This window comes from Moschus berezovskii, chromosome 3, assembly GCF_049115385.1.
Source record: "Moschus berezovskii isolate FMDL1 chromosome 3, NW_MosBer_1.0, whole genome shotgun sequence".
Taxonomy (NCBI): domain Eukaryota; kingdom Metazoa; phylum Chordata; class Mammalia; order Artiodactyla; family Moschidae; genus Moschus; species Moschus berezovskii.
The window spans coordinates 113368717-113386532 of NC_142462.1; the positions used below are offsets into that span (position 1 = coordinate 113368717).

Consider the following 17816-nt stretch of genomic DNA (forward strand, 5'->3'; position numbering starts at 1 on the left):
CTGCCACAGGGGATAGGACAAGTCTAGATCGTCTTGTTTCTTGAGCCTATAACTGGTCTTCCATAAGGATTCAAACACATAGATCAGAAAGCCTGCCTGCCCCCAGCACTAAGGCCTGGTGGCACTTCTCTCCTTGGAGGTTCCATGGTAGCCACTGAGCAGTCCTTTCACACAGAGCTGTAGAGGATACCCTGCTGCTGCTGCTGCTAAGTCACTTCAGTCGTGTCCGACTCTGTGCGACCCCATAGACGGCAGCCCACCAGGCTCCCCCGTCCCTGGGATTCTCCAGGCAAGAACACTACTTCTTGAGTAATTCTGTGGCTTTTCTTCCTAATGTCCATCCCACCATCGATCTAAGTTGGACATAAGGAAAGCCTTCTGAATGGCAGTGGACTTTCAGCAGGGAGCTCTCCCCAAGCCCCTGACAAAGGGACACGGGATCCTACTGTTTCTGGCTAGGCCCCAGGGTGAGAGATGAGAGATGAGGAAGGTCTGGGGTTTCATTCACCACTTTGCACTCTGTGCCCTTGGGCATGTCGGGTGGCCTCTCTGAACCTGTATTTTTTTATCTGCAGTGCTCTGCTCCCACCTTACAAGCAGGCTTGTTACAAGGATAACTGGGGAACCCCTCCTCTGCCAGATTCCCTGGTAGTTCAGCTGGTAAAGAATCCACCTGCAATTGAGGAGACCCCGGTTTGATCCCTAGGTCAGGAAAATTCCCTGAGGAAGTACAGGCTACCCACTCCAGTATTTTGGGACCTCCCTGGCAGCTCAGTTGGTAAAGAATTCACTGCAATGTGAGATACCTAGGTTCAATCCCTAGGTTGGGAAGATCCCCTGAAGAAAGAAATGGCTACCGACTCCAGTTTTCTGACCTGGAAAATTCCATGGACAGAGGAGCCTGGCAGGCTACAGTCTGTGGGGTTGCAATGAGTCAGACACGACTGAGCAACTTTCACTTTCCTCTGGGGGACGTTATTAACATAAGAAAGGGGTGAGTTCCTGTCCAAAATCAGGTCCAAGACATGACTCTACAGCCTCAGAGTCACCATGCGGAGGCCACTTGGCTCACTCTCAGCCCTGCCCTCCCTCAGCCCAATTCCCACAACCTGCCTCAGGCCCATTCCCAGGGAACTTTCTTGTCAATATGGTTAATTCTGACAGATATCTTGATTTCCTCTACTTTAGGTACCACTGCAGCTAGAATCCAAATCTGCTCTGGGTCCAAAAAATGGCATCTATATCAGAATCGTCTCCCGCTGACACCACCCTCTCATCCAAAGAAAATCCTCGTGTGGAAATGTGGATTTTTGTTAAAACATCACTGAGGCAGTCGAAAGTGTGCCTGGTCTATGAATATAAAAGTGGCCATTTATGTAACATTTCCTAAATGATTAATAAATGTGTGTTGCACTTAGTTTTGACTTTGCTAAAGGTGTTTGAAAAACAGATCCCCCTCTCAATAAAGGACTGGCGCTAAAGGAGTTAAAACATAGTTTGGACAAAATGATTGAGAACTTGGGGTTTTGAGAGAAATTCTGGCCTCAGGATGGAAGGCATCTATAGGGTAGGGGACACACAGATGCTCAAGTGGTCCTGATGGCCCAAGTATGGGGGTCTTTTCAGTGTCTGGTGCATTGTGATGTTTAAGAGAATAATGTTCACCAGAAGCTCAACTTTTAAAATGGTTCAAAAGCTTTATTATGCTTTGATTTTTCTAGGTAGAGTACTACCAACATTCTAAGTTTCAATGCACAGAAAAGTGATAGAGGCCAAAATGTACTTTTCCTCTTACAGAACATCCTATCTTAATGCTCTGTGGTGAGCTGCATGGGAAGAAGTTCAAAAGGGAGAGGTTATATGTATATATATAGCTGAGTAATTTTGCTGTACAGTAGAAACTAACACAACATTGTAAAGCAACTACTGTTGCTGATCAGCCGCTCAGTCGTGTCTGATTCTTTGCGACCCCATGGACTGAAGCACACCAGGCTTCCCTGTCCTTCACCATCTCCTGGAGCTTGCTCAAACTCATGTCCATTGAGTCAGTGATGCCATCCAACCATCTCACCCTCTGTCGTCCCCTTCTTCTCCTGTCTTCAATCTTTCCCAGCATGAAGGTCTTTTCCAATGAGTCAGCTCTTTGCATCAGGTGGCCAAAGTACTGGAGCTTCAGCATCAGTCCTTCCAATGAATATTCAGGACTGATTTCCTTTAGGATGGACTGTTTGGATCTCCTTGCAGTCCAAGGGACTCTCAAGAGTCTTCTCCAACATCACAGTTCAAAAGCATCAATTCTGCCTTGCCGGCGGTGACGATCTCCTCACGAGAATATGCCTCTCGCAAAGGATCTTCTTCATCCCTCTCCAGAAGAGAAGAGGAAACACAAGAAGAAGTGCCTGGTGCAGAGCCCCAATTCCTATTTCATGGATGTAAAATGCCCAGGATGCTATAAAATCACCACCGTCTTTAGCCATGCACAAACAGTAGTTTTGTGTGTTGGCTGCTCTACTGTGCTCTGCCAGCCTACAGGAGGAAAAGCAAGGCTTACAGAAGGATGTTCTTTCAGACGGAAGCAGCACTAAAAGTACCCTCTATGAAGATGAATGGGAAACCATCCCAGTAAACGCATTTTGGATTAAAAAAAAAGCATCAACTCTTCAGTGCTTAGCTTTCTTTATGGTCCAACTCTCACATCCATACATGACTACTAGAAAAACCATAGCTTTGACTATACAGACCTTTGTTGGCAAAGTAATGTCTCTGCTTTTTAATATGCTGTCTAGGTTTGTCATAGCTTTTCTTTCAAGGAGCAAACATCTTAAATTTCATGGCTGCAGTCACCATCTGCAGTGATTTTGGAACCCCCAAAAATAAAGTCTGCCACTGTTTCTTTCCATTTTTCCCCATCTATTTGCCATGAAGTGATGGGACCAGATGCCATGATCTTAGATTTTTTTAATGTTGGGTTTTAAGCCAGCTTTTTCACTCTTCTTTCACCTTCATCAAGAGGCTCTTTAATTCTTCTTTGCTTTCTGCCATAAGAGTGTGTCATCTGCACATCTGAGGTTATTGGTATTTCTCCCGTCAATCTTGATTCCAGCTTGTGATTCATCCAGCCCAGCATTTCACATGATGTACTCTGCATACAAATTAAATAAGCAGGGTAACAATATATAGCCTTGACATACTCCTTTCCCAATTTGGAACCAGTCTGTTGTTCCATGTTCTGTTGCTTCCCGACCTGCATACAGGTTTCTTGGGAGGCAGGTAAAATGGTCTGGTATTCCCATCTCTTTAAGAATTATCCAGTTTGTTGTGATCCACACAGTCAAAGGCTTTAGCATAGTCAATGAAGCAGAAGTAGATGGTTTTCTGGAACTCCCTTGCTTTTTCTGTGATCTAACAGATGTTGGCAATTTGATCTCTGGCTCCTCTGCAACTATACTCCAAAATTTTAAAAAGAGCATTATAATTTTCTGTTTCTGGCTATGCTAGGTCTTTGCTGCTGTGTGTGCTGTGGGCTTTCTTTAGTTGCAGTGAGTCGGCAGTTACTCTTCATTGCAGCACATGGGCTTCTCATTGCAGTGACTTCTCTTGTTGCAGAGCACAGGCTCAGTAATTATGACATGCAGGCTTAGTTGCTCAGAGGCATGTGTGATCTTCCTGGATCAGCGATCAAACGTGTGTCCCCTGCGTTGGCAAGCAGATTCGTAACCACTGTACCACCAGGGAGGTCCCCATCCTACCATTATTTTGATCAAAGAATCAAAATATAGAGCTGAATTTATTAAAAGTAATTATTGTGTTGCTGAGAAGTTCAAATGTAACAAACAACTTGCAAACTGAATCTCAGATCTGTCGCCAGCAGCCGTGTGGTCTTTTCACCTCTGTGCCATTTCCTCATGTATAAAATGAGGATGCTGACCTACATCACAGCCCCCTCCTCTACGCAACATCCAAGCAGCATCACAGGGCTGATGTTGCATAGGTAACAGAGCAGGACTGCAAGGATGTGGTACCGAGGCTAACCCTCCAGTAGGAAGTGCAGGCTGTTGCAGGAGAGCCTCCCCGTGTCCACCGCTGTGATTGCGGCTTCTGCTGTTTTTTCTCCCTGCCTTCTGCCCCTAGTACCCCATGCTTCCCCCAAAGCGCCCCCCCTGCAGAGTCCGCTTCTCTGTCTGGCCTCTTAGAATATAAGAGGCCAGCCTTATGACTATTTGTTGTCAATCTCTCTCACACACACACACACATATGCATGCTCTGCATCCCACTACCTCTCTGCATGGGAATTCTGAGAGGTCTTTTTGACTTCTTCCCATCACAATGCCCACTCCCCTCCCATGCCCATAGGAACAGCTTCCCTCCACTCCCACCCACAATCCAGCTTCATGGACCCCAGCCCTTTCCTCAATGTCCAGTCCATATAGGTGGCAATGTGCTTTCTCAAAGGTCAGCAAGGGTAGAGGCCTTGGCAGACTCCACAGTTCACCTGACTTTTCTGGAGCATTTGATCACCTCCTGCTGTTCTTCTCACCCATACCCCCAATGAAGCCACTCCTGCTGATTCCCACCACTCAGCTTCAAGCAGTCTCAGATCTGAGAACCGCAGGCAGAGGCATCGTGTGGAAACTGGACACACCGTATCAGGAGGCTGGGGGATGGAAAGGAAGGGTTCAGGGGAAGGGAAGACACCTTGCTGAGGACTGAACTGAGGCCAGCGGGCACCAGGAGAGGGTGGAGGGCCTCAAGAAGTGGAGCCATCCTTCCAGCCTGTTCACCCCCAGTCAGAGACCCTACCAACCACTGTGGAGGAGACACAGAACACACCACCCACTCCATGTCCAGAACATAGTGCACAATAGTGGATCTGGGTTTTGTGGGGCTTGAAATCTGAGTTAAGGGAAAGAAAAAGAAACATATATGTAACTTTCAAATTTAACTAAAATGTATGATCATGCAGCCAGGTAGCAGTGGTTCCCCCTGAGGGCTGTAGAAGGAGCCCCAGTAAATGAGGGGCTGTGAAGCTTCAGCTTCATCACCTTCATGATAAAACCATGCACAGCCCTCCTCGAGGCCAGAAACAGGGGGCTCTGTTTTATCCTGACACCCAGAAAAGTGACTTACTCTGCAGGCGCTCAATAAACAGACACTGAAGAATGAGCCGCAGCTGTCACCCATGTCAGATAAGTATTTTTTTTATTCCAAGACTCTGCTGTGACACTGCAGCACAGGTGTTCAGATCTGATGGGGACATAAAAGCCTTATTCAGAGGGTGTTCTGTGCAGAGGCAGGGACAGGCATTCACAGGCCAGGCCAGGTCCTGGGGGAGCCACTCATTCCTATAACCTGCCATGACTAAGGGAAACCAACAGGGAAACTCAATACACTACACAGTAGTCACTGGCCTAACAACTGGTCTAGCCACTAGTCTAACATGGGCCAATTTCAAGGCCAGAAGCCCAGGAGAAGCAGCAGAAATGCTGCCCGGATTAGATACACCACAACAGACACAATGACTGTGCCCTGCCAGGCCCACAGCCCAGGACTTCTTGTACCAATGGCTACTGTGTCATTCTGATAAAAACAAATCCAGGTGCCACAAAGACCCTGAAATGTCAAACCACTGAAGAGACAGAAATTGTTGCAAATTAAAATCAATCCATAAAATAATGTCTGGAAACTCTGTGTCTGATGCCAATCTGCAGCAAAGTCAACAAAGAGTAAAAAATAAAACTTTAACACCTGAGTAAAAAGCAATAATGGATTTGCCTACCATCATTACTGGCGAGTTCAAAAGTGATTTAAAAGTGAAAATATTATCACCTGCCAGAGATTAAGAATCTTCGTAACTTCATCACAAAGTCAATGTTAAATGAACAGTTCATTAAATGTTTTGTTGTTTAAAAAAAAAAAAAAACTTTCCCTAAACAGCTATTTCAAGTAAGATAAGCCAGAACGGCATAAAACCATCGGGGTGCTCAAGGCCGGCCGCTGAAGAAAGAAGCCAAAGAGAAGAGGGTGGGGGTGGCGGCTGGGGGCTTGGTGGAGGCGGTGTACTGGATGATGTACTCTGGGTAGGCCTGGTGCTTCTCGAAGATCACGAAGATGGACGGTTTGGACATGCTGTTCACGCAGCTGTCGTACAGGATGTTGCCTTGGGCCTCCTTGAGAGGGGGGCGGACATAGGCGGTGCTGCCCCGGATGAACTCGCCTACCAGCACCCGAGCCAAGAACATGGTGTGGGTGTTGGTGTCGGTTTTGCTGTAGTGGTGGGAGTACGCAGCGTCCCGGGCAAAGTAGCTCCCTGCAAGGACACCAGGGTTATTAGCCTGTGGCCAGAAAAGGCATGCCCACTTCCTGCCAACAGGCCAAGACCTACAGCCTCTACCCTCCCTCCGCTCCCGTTTTTCCAGCTTCTTCCTCATGAAGGGCTTCAGAGGGGTCATGAAACTCTGAGATGGAAAACTCCTTTCAAGTAAGATCTGTCACTCCAACTCTAAAGGTCTCTGGGCCCCTCACTACTGACCCCCTCCCCTAGAATGTCAGCTTCCTGAGCCATAAAATGGGGCTGTGGCCCAACTTCGTAGGATTAGTGTGGAAAAAGACTAAGACCCCACTCACAGAACATGCTGCAGGCATCCGCCACCTACCGATACATAGATTCATGGATGAGAATCTGAGCTGGAAGCTGCTGCCTGCACATTCAGAATTACAACCTACCACCGGCTCCCATGCACCCTGACCCCACAGCCGTCAGACTGAAGCTAACAGACAGACCTGGCAGAGAAGCTGCTGACTACGAGGTTCTCTCAATTTAGCAACCACTGAAGAGAAGAGGAGAATGCTCCTGTTCTCAGGAGGTGTTTAAGGGTAAAGTCGTATGATACATGCCACCTACTCCCAAATGGTTCAGAAATAAGAGACGGGTGATAAAGCCAATGTGAAGTGTTAAAGCTGATGAACTGGTAAAATTTACGTGGGAGGGTTTTTTAAATATTATTCTTGCACCTTTCCTGTGAGTTAGAAATTATTTTCAAATAAGGTTTAAAAATAACTAAGAGACAAAACCAGGTAACACATTATAGCAAGGATGACATATTTACCTGAGTGTTCAGATTTTTACTCTAAGGTAACAGCGTGGACAGGTGGGGACCTGACTTGGGACTGGGAAGGCGGCTCCATCTCCTCTCCACACTCCCTCACAGGGATGCAGGCCCATCCCCCAGGGAAGCCAAACCCGAGCCTAAGCAGGGGGTCAGGCCTGGGGCTCCACACAGCAGGGAGGGAGAGTCAGGTGCTGACAGCTGGGTCCCCCACATCCCGGCCCGTCCTTCCTGAGTCTGAACTACTGGTGAAACTCATGCTGGTTCCCCCCACGCACTCTGTCAATTTCTTTTAAGGTGGTTGCTGGGTCCTGGACAGTGAGGCCAAGAGGATTCTGCCAGCAGGGGTGCTTACCCTTGCCGTAGGAAGTACCGTGGAGACCACTGACCCGCCAGTCAAAGTTCTGCTGGCAGATGGCGTCGACAAAACCAGTGCTGGTGCCATGGAACAGCTGCCTTTCGTCCACCGTCTTCCCACCGTTTCTCTTCTGCATCTGCTCTTTTTGCCTAGAATCATGAAGGGAACATGTGCTGGAGGCAGAGGGCACTTGCCACCAAACACAGGCTGCCCAACCCAAGAAAACATGTCTTGTTAGACGTGTCATAAGACCAGGAGCCATGAGACTCCAGTCACGGGCCAGGAGCCTGGAAAGCTGAGAGCAAGACCTGGGTGAGAGCAGAGGGAAGCCCTCCCTCCTGGGCTCCATGGCTCCTTGAACCCCCAAAGCAGACGGACGAGCCCTTAGAAGGCAGGCTGCTTCTTCCCAGTATCCTGCTCCCGCCTGGAGCCTAGCCAAGGGAGCTGGAAGATGCTGGACAGCGAGGACATCCTCCTCCCTCTCCTTTAAGTTCCCTGATCTCATCACCAGGACGGAGTTCAGATGACCCTACTCCAGCCTCTTGTGGAGAAAGGGGAGCAGGACCCCAGGCCCATCACGGGGACCTGTTGTGGATTTCCTTCCCACATGGACATGCCAGTCCTTGGGCACAAAAAGGAGGCCCCTGCCCTCTGGCTGCCAGGACAATAGCTTTACATTCCCCAGGGTGAGGGGTGACTGCTATGGACCCTCCCCTGTTATCTCCATAGAGGCAGAGTGTCTAGTGCAGGAGCTGGCTCTGTCCCTGGGGAAGCCACAGCACCCACCCCCTACTCTGCCCTGTCTCTGGAGGGACATGCTGGCACTGAGTTGTACAGATGAGGCGGCAGACAGAGAGGGACGCAGCTCCTGATCCCTGCGGCCTGGGGCAAGCAGCAGCTGCTGTGGCAGATTGTCGCTGCTGCACCAGCATGTCTGGGAAGCAGCTCTCTGAGGGAACAAGGGACCAGCCCACCAAGAGCGAGCCCTGGACACACCACTGGTAGACTTCCCAGAGGGCAGGGTTCTGGACCCGTTCAATCTTCTGAATGGAGTAGAGAGGCATCGTACAGGTGAAGAGGCTCCAGACCTTCTGAAACTCTTCTGAGGACGAAGGGACGGTGATCCTCTGTAACAGGCAAACATTTTTACTCTTATCGTCAAAGTGTAGAATATAGCTCTCTTCCCAAGGCTGCTCATGGAACTCCAGAACCACAAGCAAACACAGACATCTTTCTGTGTCTCAGAGTAAAGGGGAGCATTTTCCTCGCTCCCCTTAACTCCACGGGGCAATCTCTCCAGGCTCGGATGGGTGCAATTTGTGGTCACCTCCCTCCATTCCCTGGCGAAGCCAGCTGGCCTGAAGGACAGGCAGGCATTGCTACATCAGTACCACCTCGGGAGTTCAAGCACGGTCCCTGCTCTCCTCCTGACCTCACTCAGGGCCAACTACAGGGTCTATGAGACCCAGAGCTCGTGCCACACACCAGTGTGGAACACACACATCTGGCAGAGAAGGGGCAAACCCTGCCACAGGCAGCGATGCTGCATGAGGCCACGCACGACGCGTGCTGAGGGAGAGGCCAGGCTGGTGGAAGGCACACAGCAGCTCAGGAGCTCAGTGAGACCAGGGGCGCCCCTCCCTCCCAGAGGAGCCCGCCCCTCCCCTAGCATCTGGCTCTAGGAAAGCACTCTTGACAAGCCCGCAGAGGCCCCTGATTGTCACACAGAGGGACAACGCACAAATCCCTGCTCCTGCTGTCTGGACCCCAAAAATATTGCCTGTTTCCAGGTCCACGAGGCTGGGGATCACTGGGGATTCTCTCTGCATCATCCTTTCCCCCACCAAGTGCAGCCTTATAATAATCACCTCATCCCCCACAGACCCTGAATTATCAGGGCTCTGTGTGAACATCCATGGCTTTCTGCAACCTACAATCTGACTCTGGATTCCCTGCTCCTGTCTCTCTGGAGGCCACCATGCCCTCTCCCTCAAGCCTGCCCTCCCAGCCCAGAGCCCGACAAGGACTCCCGCACCTGTCACAGCCTTCAGCTCAGCCTCCTGACCAGGGTGCTCCACAGCAGGGCCTGACTTCCCTCTCCTGTGCCCGCACACCTATGAGTGCCCTCCACCCGAGACACTCCATGTCCTGTCTTGGGTTCCTCCCCACCCTCTCCTGTGTAAGCACCAGCCATCACCAGGTATGGACCCAGTGAGGCCTTCCTTGATCCCTGAAATACAGCTGCCTGGTCCCTGATGGCCAAGTACTGCATCTGCAGTCACCTAGCCCTCCAACATCCTACCGGGGCTGCTGGTGTCTGGGTGTGCTTTGTGTGTCTCCCAGGCAGGGGCTGTCAAGTTGGAAAAGCCAGTCTGTACAATGCTTGCAGGGTCAGAGGCCAGAAGCTCCACATACACCTGGCGTCATCAGACTCCGGCCTGAGCTCTCTACCCAACTCAGCACAGCGCCCACTGCAAGCTGCTAAACAGAGTTTTCATTCTCTCATCTTCCAGTAAGTTCCCAGTATCCTCCTCCCAACTGCAACTCTTTTAGATGGCCCTCATCACACTGAACCCTCTCCTGGCTTCTTTCCCTTTTTTCTTCTTAGTAAAACTTTTATCGGCTAAGCAGCTTATTTATGCCCTTCCTAGAAAATTTCCAGTTCATCTTCCTCCTCCACCATACATCCTTCTCCCCTCAGGCCACAGCCACCTCCTGAGTAGTCATTTAGCTGTAAATAAGCCCCAAGATCTGAAAGACACCAAACTTAGGACTCACCTCTCAGCGGCAGAGGACACAGCACAGTCTGCTCACACTTAACTGTGTCTAAGAACACCCTCCTCCCAGCCTAGGGCAGTGCCAGTCTCATACCTTAAAGCCAGTGTCTGGCAGGGCCGAGCGATCCCAATGGTCAGGAATGTTCTTTAGGCCTTGAGAATTGACACTGCTACAAAATGTAAAGAAAAACACTTAGTCTGTTCTTAGACATAAGTAGGCCTCTCAGAGGTGCCTCCAGCAGCCTAGGCCATCAGTCTTGAGTCTCAGCGTATCATCTGTAAAGTCAGGGAGGAGGCAAGAAAGCACATAAACACGCTCTCCACCACAGGACAGCACGTCCATCTTGGCCTGTGTGGTCAAAACCAATCGGGCAAAAGGGATCTGTTTCTCACCTACACCCTAACTCTGCCACATAAGGGAGAGAGCATTATGACTAAAGCCACACACATAAACCCTCCCCATAATTTTATAAAATTCAAAGAGCCTTGAAACTTTCATTAAAAACAGCCTCAGGGCTTCCCTGGTGGTGCAGTTGAGAGTCTGCCTTGCAATGCAGGGGACACTGGTTTGACTGCCAGTCCAAGAAGATTCCACATGCCATGGAACAATGAAGCCTGTGTCCCACAACTAATGACCCCACACACCTCAACTACTGAAGCGTTTGGGTCCAAGAGCCTGCACTCCACATGAGAAGCCATTACAATGAGGGATCCTGCGCACAGAGTAGCCCCAGCTTGCTACAAAGAGAGAAAGCCCACACAGCAAAGAAGACCAAGCACAGCTAAAATTAACTAAATAAATAATTTTTAAAAAAAACAGCCTCAGTGAAACTAACATAACACTATAAATCAACTATACTCTAATAAAAAACAAATTAAGTTTTAAAAAACTCAGCTTCAATGATGTATAGTTGGCAGAACTATGTATGTTTACATAAACATATGTAATGTTTAAAAACATTTTTTTAAAACATAAAACTGATGTCAAAATTCACTTGGCAGTAGAAATTTGACCTGAACTGCTACGAGGCTCTCTCTCTTCCCTTCTTGAAGTGACTGCAAAAAATATTAGCATGTGTCACATGATAAAAGCAGCACATGCTCTTTTTAAAAATGAAATAAAAACTGAGTTCTAAAAAACATGTAGACCAAAGGGTTTACAAATAAGGACTGTGAAACTAACTCCAAATCATTCCTAGTCAGTTTCAGAAGGCTCTGTTCTTCCCACAATAGATCTACCTTCTTTTCTGCTGGCATGAGATATGTACCTTCTTCCTAAGCCTCAAAGAACTCCCACAAATAACTTTCCTAGGAAAATGGCACAGTTTAAAAATAACTTAAAAAGGTCCCACAAGTAAGAATCAGCCAGAAACAGACTCATGTAGATGTAAGATGCTAAAATTAGCAGGCAGGTTATAAAACAACTGCCTGCTAATTTCTTTTTATGTTTAAAGAAATTTAAGACAAACTTTAAAAACATATGCAAGGAACAGAAAACTATTAATAGGCCTGGAGGATTTGGAAAAAAAAAAAACTGTAGAAATGAAAAAAAAAAATCTTTGAAGTATAAGTTCAATGGACAGGCAGATCAGACAATCTAAAGAGAGGGTGGGTGAGCTGAAAGGTAAGGGCAGTGAAATTATCCAGAATGTGGGGCAGAGCAGTAAGAAGACAAGCAAGGAGGGGAAGAAGCCAAGATGTGGAGAACAGAGTGAGAAGGCCTGAACCTGGTCACAGCCAAACTGAAGCTCCAAGAAGACAATATCAAGAACAGGGTGAAGGCAACTTTCAAAGAGAACTAATGAGACACAAAATCCTACAGATTTAAGAAGCACAAAGAATCTTCAACAGGACAAATAAAAATGCATATCTAGACACACCAGAGTGAGAGTGCATGATACAAAGACAAATGGAAAATCTTAAAAGCAGCCAGAAGGGCAGAAAAAATAAGTGATTCCAGCAAAAAGCTTCAGTTAGACCAACAGCTGACGTCTCAGAAACAGCAATGGAAACCAAAGGACAGTGGAGTGATATCTTCAATGTTCCAAGAGAAACAAGTAAAACATCTATACTTGCGTAGATCCAATGTGGAAATCATATTCTGTGATCCCACTAACTGTGTAAATAAAGCATTTCTTTCTAAAAGCCACCCACACTAGAGTCCCAGTGGCCATGGAGGACCGAGCAGACTCACTCACTGGAGTCATGATCACCAGCTTCCGTCACACAGGACAGAGGGAAGCACCAAGCACTTTCCTGCGTCAACATGTGCAAGAGAGCAGGAAGACCATGATCCCTCGGGTCTTAAGTCTGAATCTCACCAAAATGACCACTCTTATTTAGGACATGTGGTGTCTGCCATGGTCCCCTGAAAACAAAGTAGAGTGAGGACAAAAGAGACCCAGTTTCAGAAAAGAGACAGGTTTTTCTAAACTGTACCAGGGGTAGGCTCTGGATAGGGAAGGAAAGAATAAAAGATGTCCAGGACTTCCCTGGTGGTCCAGTGGTTAAGAATCCACCTTCCAATGCAGGAGACATGGGTTAGATCCCTGGTCAGGGAACTAAGTTCCCATATGCTTTGGGGCAACTAAATCCACGTGCCTCAACTACTAGGCCTGTATGCCATAATCAAAGATTCCACACGCTGCAACTAAGACCTGACAGAGTCAAATAAAACAAATATTTTAGAAAAATGATGTCCAGAAGTAGGATCACTCATAATTAACCACAACTAAATCCAGAAGCAATCCAAATAGAAGAGACAGATACATTTAACTAAATGATAAATATTTCTGCATGGTAAAATACTCCATAGACAAAGCCAGAAGCTGCAACTTACATGACAAACTAAGGGCTGATCTCCCCAACAGAAAGAAGACTCAATGTTTAAGAAACATACCAAAATGTTGGCTGAAGAATGGACAAAAAGACAAATAGTCCCCGGAAAAAGAAATGCAAATGGCCCTTACGTGTTAGGAAAGAATATTAAACCTCACTCATAAGAGAAAGCGAATTAAATACACTGAAATACCCTTTCCCACCTTACTGAAGAGCTTGATGACTTCCTGTTTTCAAGGCTGAAGGAAACAGGCACCTCACACATTCTGGGGTGAGTGCACATGGTTAAACCCCACAAAGAGAAACTTGCATTTACCATCTAGGACTCCAACCTGATGGCTCACCTCCACAACTAACAAATAGCACATACAGCAGACATTCTTTGTGATATCATCCTCATACTAGCAAATCACAAAAAGGCAAAGCATTCCTCAAAAGGGGACAGATTAAACCATGGCAAATACACGTGATGGAGAATCATGAAGACAGAAACAGAATTCAGAAGACTTCAATGAACTGAAAGAGAGTAATTTCTTTTTCCCCAAAATTTGTATAATAACTCTAAGTGAAGCTTTCTTGGTGGTTCAGACGGTGAAGAATCTGCCTGCAATGCAGGAGACTGGGTTTGATCCCTGAGTCAGCCCTAGAGAAGGAAATGCGCAATCCACTCTGGTATTCTTGCCTGGAGAATTTCATGGACAGAGGAGCCTGGAGGGCTACAGTCCATGGGGTTGCAAAGAGTTGGACAAAACTGAGCAACCAATACACATATTGAAATGATCACCACAGTAAGTCTAGTAATGATGTATTAAGTGAAAAACAAAAGTTACAGAATAGTATACATAGAATGCTACCTTTTATTCAACAAAAGAAGACACTTTTATGTACACTCATTTGCTCATTTTTGCAAAAAGAAACACAGTAAAGATAAACCAAAAACTGATGAAAATGGTTGCCCGCCAAGGAAACAGTGCAGAGATACAGAGAGAGAATTCTAACTACTGAGTATATCTTTTCACAGTTTTGACTTCTAAATCATGTTTTACACATAGCCAAAAATAAATTTTATTAAGAAAGGGAGGAAAAAAGGCACACCTGGCTTCGAGGAAACAGGGAGGGTAAACCCCAGGAGGTTACTGTGTTAGACTCACAGGCACTCTTTTTGCTTGGATTGGTAATACCTTTTCCCTTTAGCTTCTTTAAATGACCTTGCCATGCTCCACAAGTACAACCACTGAAGTCCATATGTGACATCTTAAAATAAGAAACGGAAGGAAACACTCTTGGTCCTCTGTGAAACAGAAATGAGCCAGATTTCTCCGGCTAGTGGAAGGGGCAGTCCACTTGACAGCAGCACTGGCTACAGTCCTGGCCTGGGCTATCACACATCAAACTAATGGGCACTGTGGTACCTCTCACCATCCAAGCCACCATCCCCCAGTAACTGGCCATGGAGGTTGGAGAGAACTGACCCCTCCCCCAGCTCCAATTCCAGCCCACATGCCTCAAACCTAAAACTACCAATTCAGAGGTGTCTGATCAGCATAGAGCTCACAGATTTGTCCCCGTCAGCAGCAGGAGGGCCCTGTTCCTAAATGCTCTTAGGCCAGGCACAGCCCTACTTGCTTCTGGTGGCCTGAGACGTAAGGGAGCCCACTAGTGACTGCGGAATCTGATTTTGGTATTTTTAATATTCCATGATATTCAAATATTAAAATAATGGAGTTGTGGAGGCGTATTCCATTTTTTCAACATTTACAAAAATTCAAGTTCTGTGATTCAATTATTCACTTGAAAAGACAAGCTGATAAGCTGGCTTCAAGTCTAGACTGGCCTGCAGATCACAACAAGCAGACCTGTAGTTAGATATCCCAACAATGCTATCCATAAGAATAATTCTTTCTCTGGTCCAACGCCTTTGCAACTAGTGGAATATGTATGCCAGTAGTCAAACTGCTTTAGATGACTCTGAGCTGGAATTGCCATTCATACATAACACAACTGGAAGACAAAGAGGAACTTTAAATGCTTTGTTAGAAACAAAAACCACAGTTTGCTACCATTGGGGAAAAAAAACCAGCCCTGAAAAACGGTACTGATGAACCTATCTGCAGGAGAGGAACAGAGACACAGATGTAGAGAACAGACTTGTAGACACAAGAATAGAAAAGCAGGGTGGGACAAATTGAGAGCAGCACCGACATGTACACACTACCATGTGTAAAATAGGTAACTAGTGAGAATCCGCTGTAGAGAACAGGGAGCTCAGCTCTGTGCGTTGTAATGACCTAGAGGGGTGGGATGGGTGTGGAGGGAGGCTCAAGAGAGAAGGGGTGTATGTACAGGTACAGCTGATTCAAGTTGTTGTACAGCAGAAACTAAGACAATGTTGTAAAGCAATGATATTCCAATTAAAAAAAAAATAAACATACAAACAGAAAAACTCAGAGCTGTTCAAAAAGATATCTTCCAAGTCATAAAGCAAAAGATACAATCACTTGAAATGGAACCAGAAAATTATCAGAGGTAGATTATTATTATTTCTTCACATTCTCTAAGTTAAGTCTAAACTAAGAAAGAACTTTCTGATTTCTGGAAAGGTCTGCACAAGAATACCTTCATGTCACTGTAACACCACTGGCAATCTTAAAGATAAAACATCTAATTTAAGTGATTTTGGGGTATCTTTTCCTTTCTATTGTGTTTGGTTATCATTTAATGCTTTGTTAATTGTTATCTGTATCATCATTAAAACAATTATACATCAAGCATTTACCTTTTTATAACTTTGTTAAATATTACACCTTTATAATACATTGTTACTTGAAGTATGGTAAATATACAGATTTTTCCATTTCATAAAGCCTCAACCTTCTTACAGATCACTCATACAAACAGTAGTACTTTGGTATTAAGTGAAAAGTAAAGTGGCTCAGTCATGTCCGACTCTTTGCGACCCCATGGACTATACAGTCCATGCAATTCTCCAGGCCAGAATACTGAAGTGGGGAGCCTTTCCCTTCTCCGGGGATATTCCCAATCCAGGGATCGAACCCAGGTCTCCCACACTGTGGGCAGATTCTTTACAAGCTGAGCCACAAGGTAAGCCCGGTATTAAGTGAAGCAAAGTACAAATATACTCAGAGGAGGGCAAGGCATAGGAAATAGAGACAGAGTGCCAGGGCATAAGTTTGCAAGCCAACTCACCCTCTTGATGCTACAGCCAGTCTGAGTAGGTTCAGTACCTGCAGTTGAGCCCATATCAGCTGATACACATATTACATAACAAATTCCCCAAATGCCACCTACCAGGTTTGCTTCATCTTCACATCTTGGGGAGACACATATTTGGGTCTTCGGCAAACCTTTCTAACTGTGCCATAGATCATGTTTTTCTGAAGGAAGGCTGGGGGGGAAAAAACCACAAATATACATATAGGACGGCAATGCTTTATAAACACAAATTAAACAGGTTGTAAAGCTAATTCAAATGTTAAAGCCCATAATCAGTCTGTTAAAAATAAGGCAGTTTTACACATTTCAAATATTCATAATAGGTATCTGTAGGAGACTGGATTTAATGAATAGATGAATGATTAGTAATTGACGTATCAATTATACATGAGTGCTTTTAAATTGTTCCTTCCAATCTTGTTTAAACTATTATTTTGCTCAGCAATTTTTCCCAGCTTGGATATAAAAAAGCTTCAGCCCAGCCTGAGACCAAATTACCACATCTTGAGCCAGTGGGATTTAGAGTTAATATAATAATTTTACGAGTAAAGTTTTTTTTCTTAGTTTGACTAAACTTACTCAACAGCAATATTTCTCAACCTTTTAAAACCTGTATCATCTTTAATAAATGAAATTCTTACTCGATGCCAACCCCCAAGATTCTTATATTCTTCCTGAGGGCAGAGAGGGGAACCTGTCTTTCACGCTGAAAAGTCATGATACCTATAATCTATCATCTATATGTCCCAACCACCAGGAAATCTCTGTCAAGTCTTACTTTCTGCACTTAAACAATTTATTTGACTTGAAAAACTAATTCACCCTACTGCATTTGAGCATATACCCTGTGATCACCTAGGCATGTGTCCCTCATGCCAGAATCCAGGTAGTCAAGAATGGGCACTCCCGGGCAGTCCCCAGCATTCTGATTGGGAGACCATACTCCAGACATGGCTCCACAACCCCTTCAGTTACGCATCACTCAGCCTCTCACAAATACTCTGCTGACTAGCTTAAACAGGTTTTTCACTGGTCTGTTGACTAGCATTGCAATGACTCCTAAATAAGCTTTTATCAGTTCAGTTCAGTTGCTCAGTCATGTCCGACTCTTTGTGACCCCAGGACCCGCAGCAGGCCAGGCCTCCCTGTCCATCACCAACTCCCAGAGTCCGCCCAAACCCATGTCCATCGAGTCAATGATGCCATCCAACCATCTCATCTGCTGTGGTCCCCTTCTCCTCCTGCCCTCAATCTTTCCCAGCATCAGGGTCTTTTCTAATGAGTCATCTCTTCACATCAGGTGGCCAAAGTACTGGAGTTTCAGCTTCAACATCAGTCCTAACAATGAACACCCAGGACTGATCTCCTTTAGAATGGACTGGTTGGTTCTCCTTGCAGTCCAAGGGACTCTCAAGAGTCTTCTTCAACACCACAGTTCAAAAGCATCAATTCTTCAGCACTCAGCTTTCTTTATAGTCCAACTCTCACATCCATACATGACCA

The 17816-nt window shown here is 46.1% G+C and overlaps 2 protein-coding genes and 1 pseudogene across 4 annotated transcripts in view; 2 read left to right on the forward strand and 1 right to left on the reverse strand.

The window, feature by feature from the left end:
• TBXAS1 (thromboxane A synthase 1) overlaps positions 1 to 1491 on the forward strand; it is a 172321-nt gene extending 170830 nt beyond the window's left edge. The window contains exon 13 of the mRNA XM_055421360.2: positions 1189 to 1491. Coding sequence (XP_055277335.2) covers positions 1189 to 1263 — 75 coding nt within the window. The 3' untranslated portion in view covers positions 1264 to 1491. The remainder of the gene's footprint in view (positions 1 to 1188) is intronic.
• A 787-nt stretch (positions 1492 to 2278) lies between these two features.
• Positions 2279 to 3051, forward strand: LOC148778401 (small ribosomal subunit protein eS27 pseudogene; annotated as a pseudogene).
• Positions 3052 to 5182: 2131 nt separating this feature from the next.
• The window catches only part of PARP12 (poly(ADP-ribose) polymerase family member 12), a 43926-nt gene continuing 31292 nt past the window's right edge, over positions 5183 to 17816 (reverse strand). For all 3 annotated transcript variants that reach the window (XM_055421361.2, XM_088834691.1, XM_088834692.1), the window contains exons 8-12: positions 16389 to 16485; positions 10336 to 10411; positions 8461 to 8591; positions 7462 to 7613; positions 5183 to 6307 (exon numbers count right to left, since the gene is read on the reverse strand). In XM_055421361.2, coding sequence (XP_055277336.2) covers positions 5982 to 6307; positions 7462 to 7613; positions 8461 to 8591; positions 10336 to 10411; positions 16389 to 16485 — 782 coding nt within the window. In that variant the 3' untranslated portion in view covers positions 5183 to 5981. The remainder of the gene's footprint in view (positions 6308 to 7461; positions 7614 to 8460; positions 8592 to 10335; positions 10412 to 16388; positions 16486 to 17816) is intronic.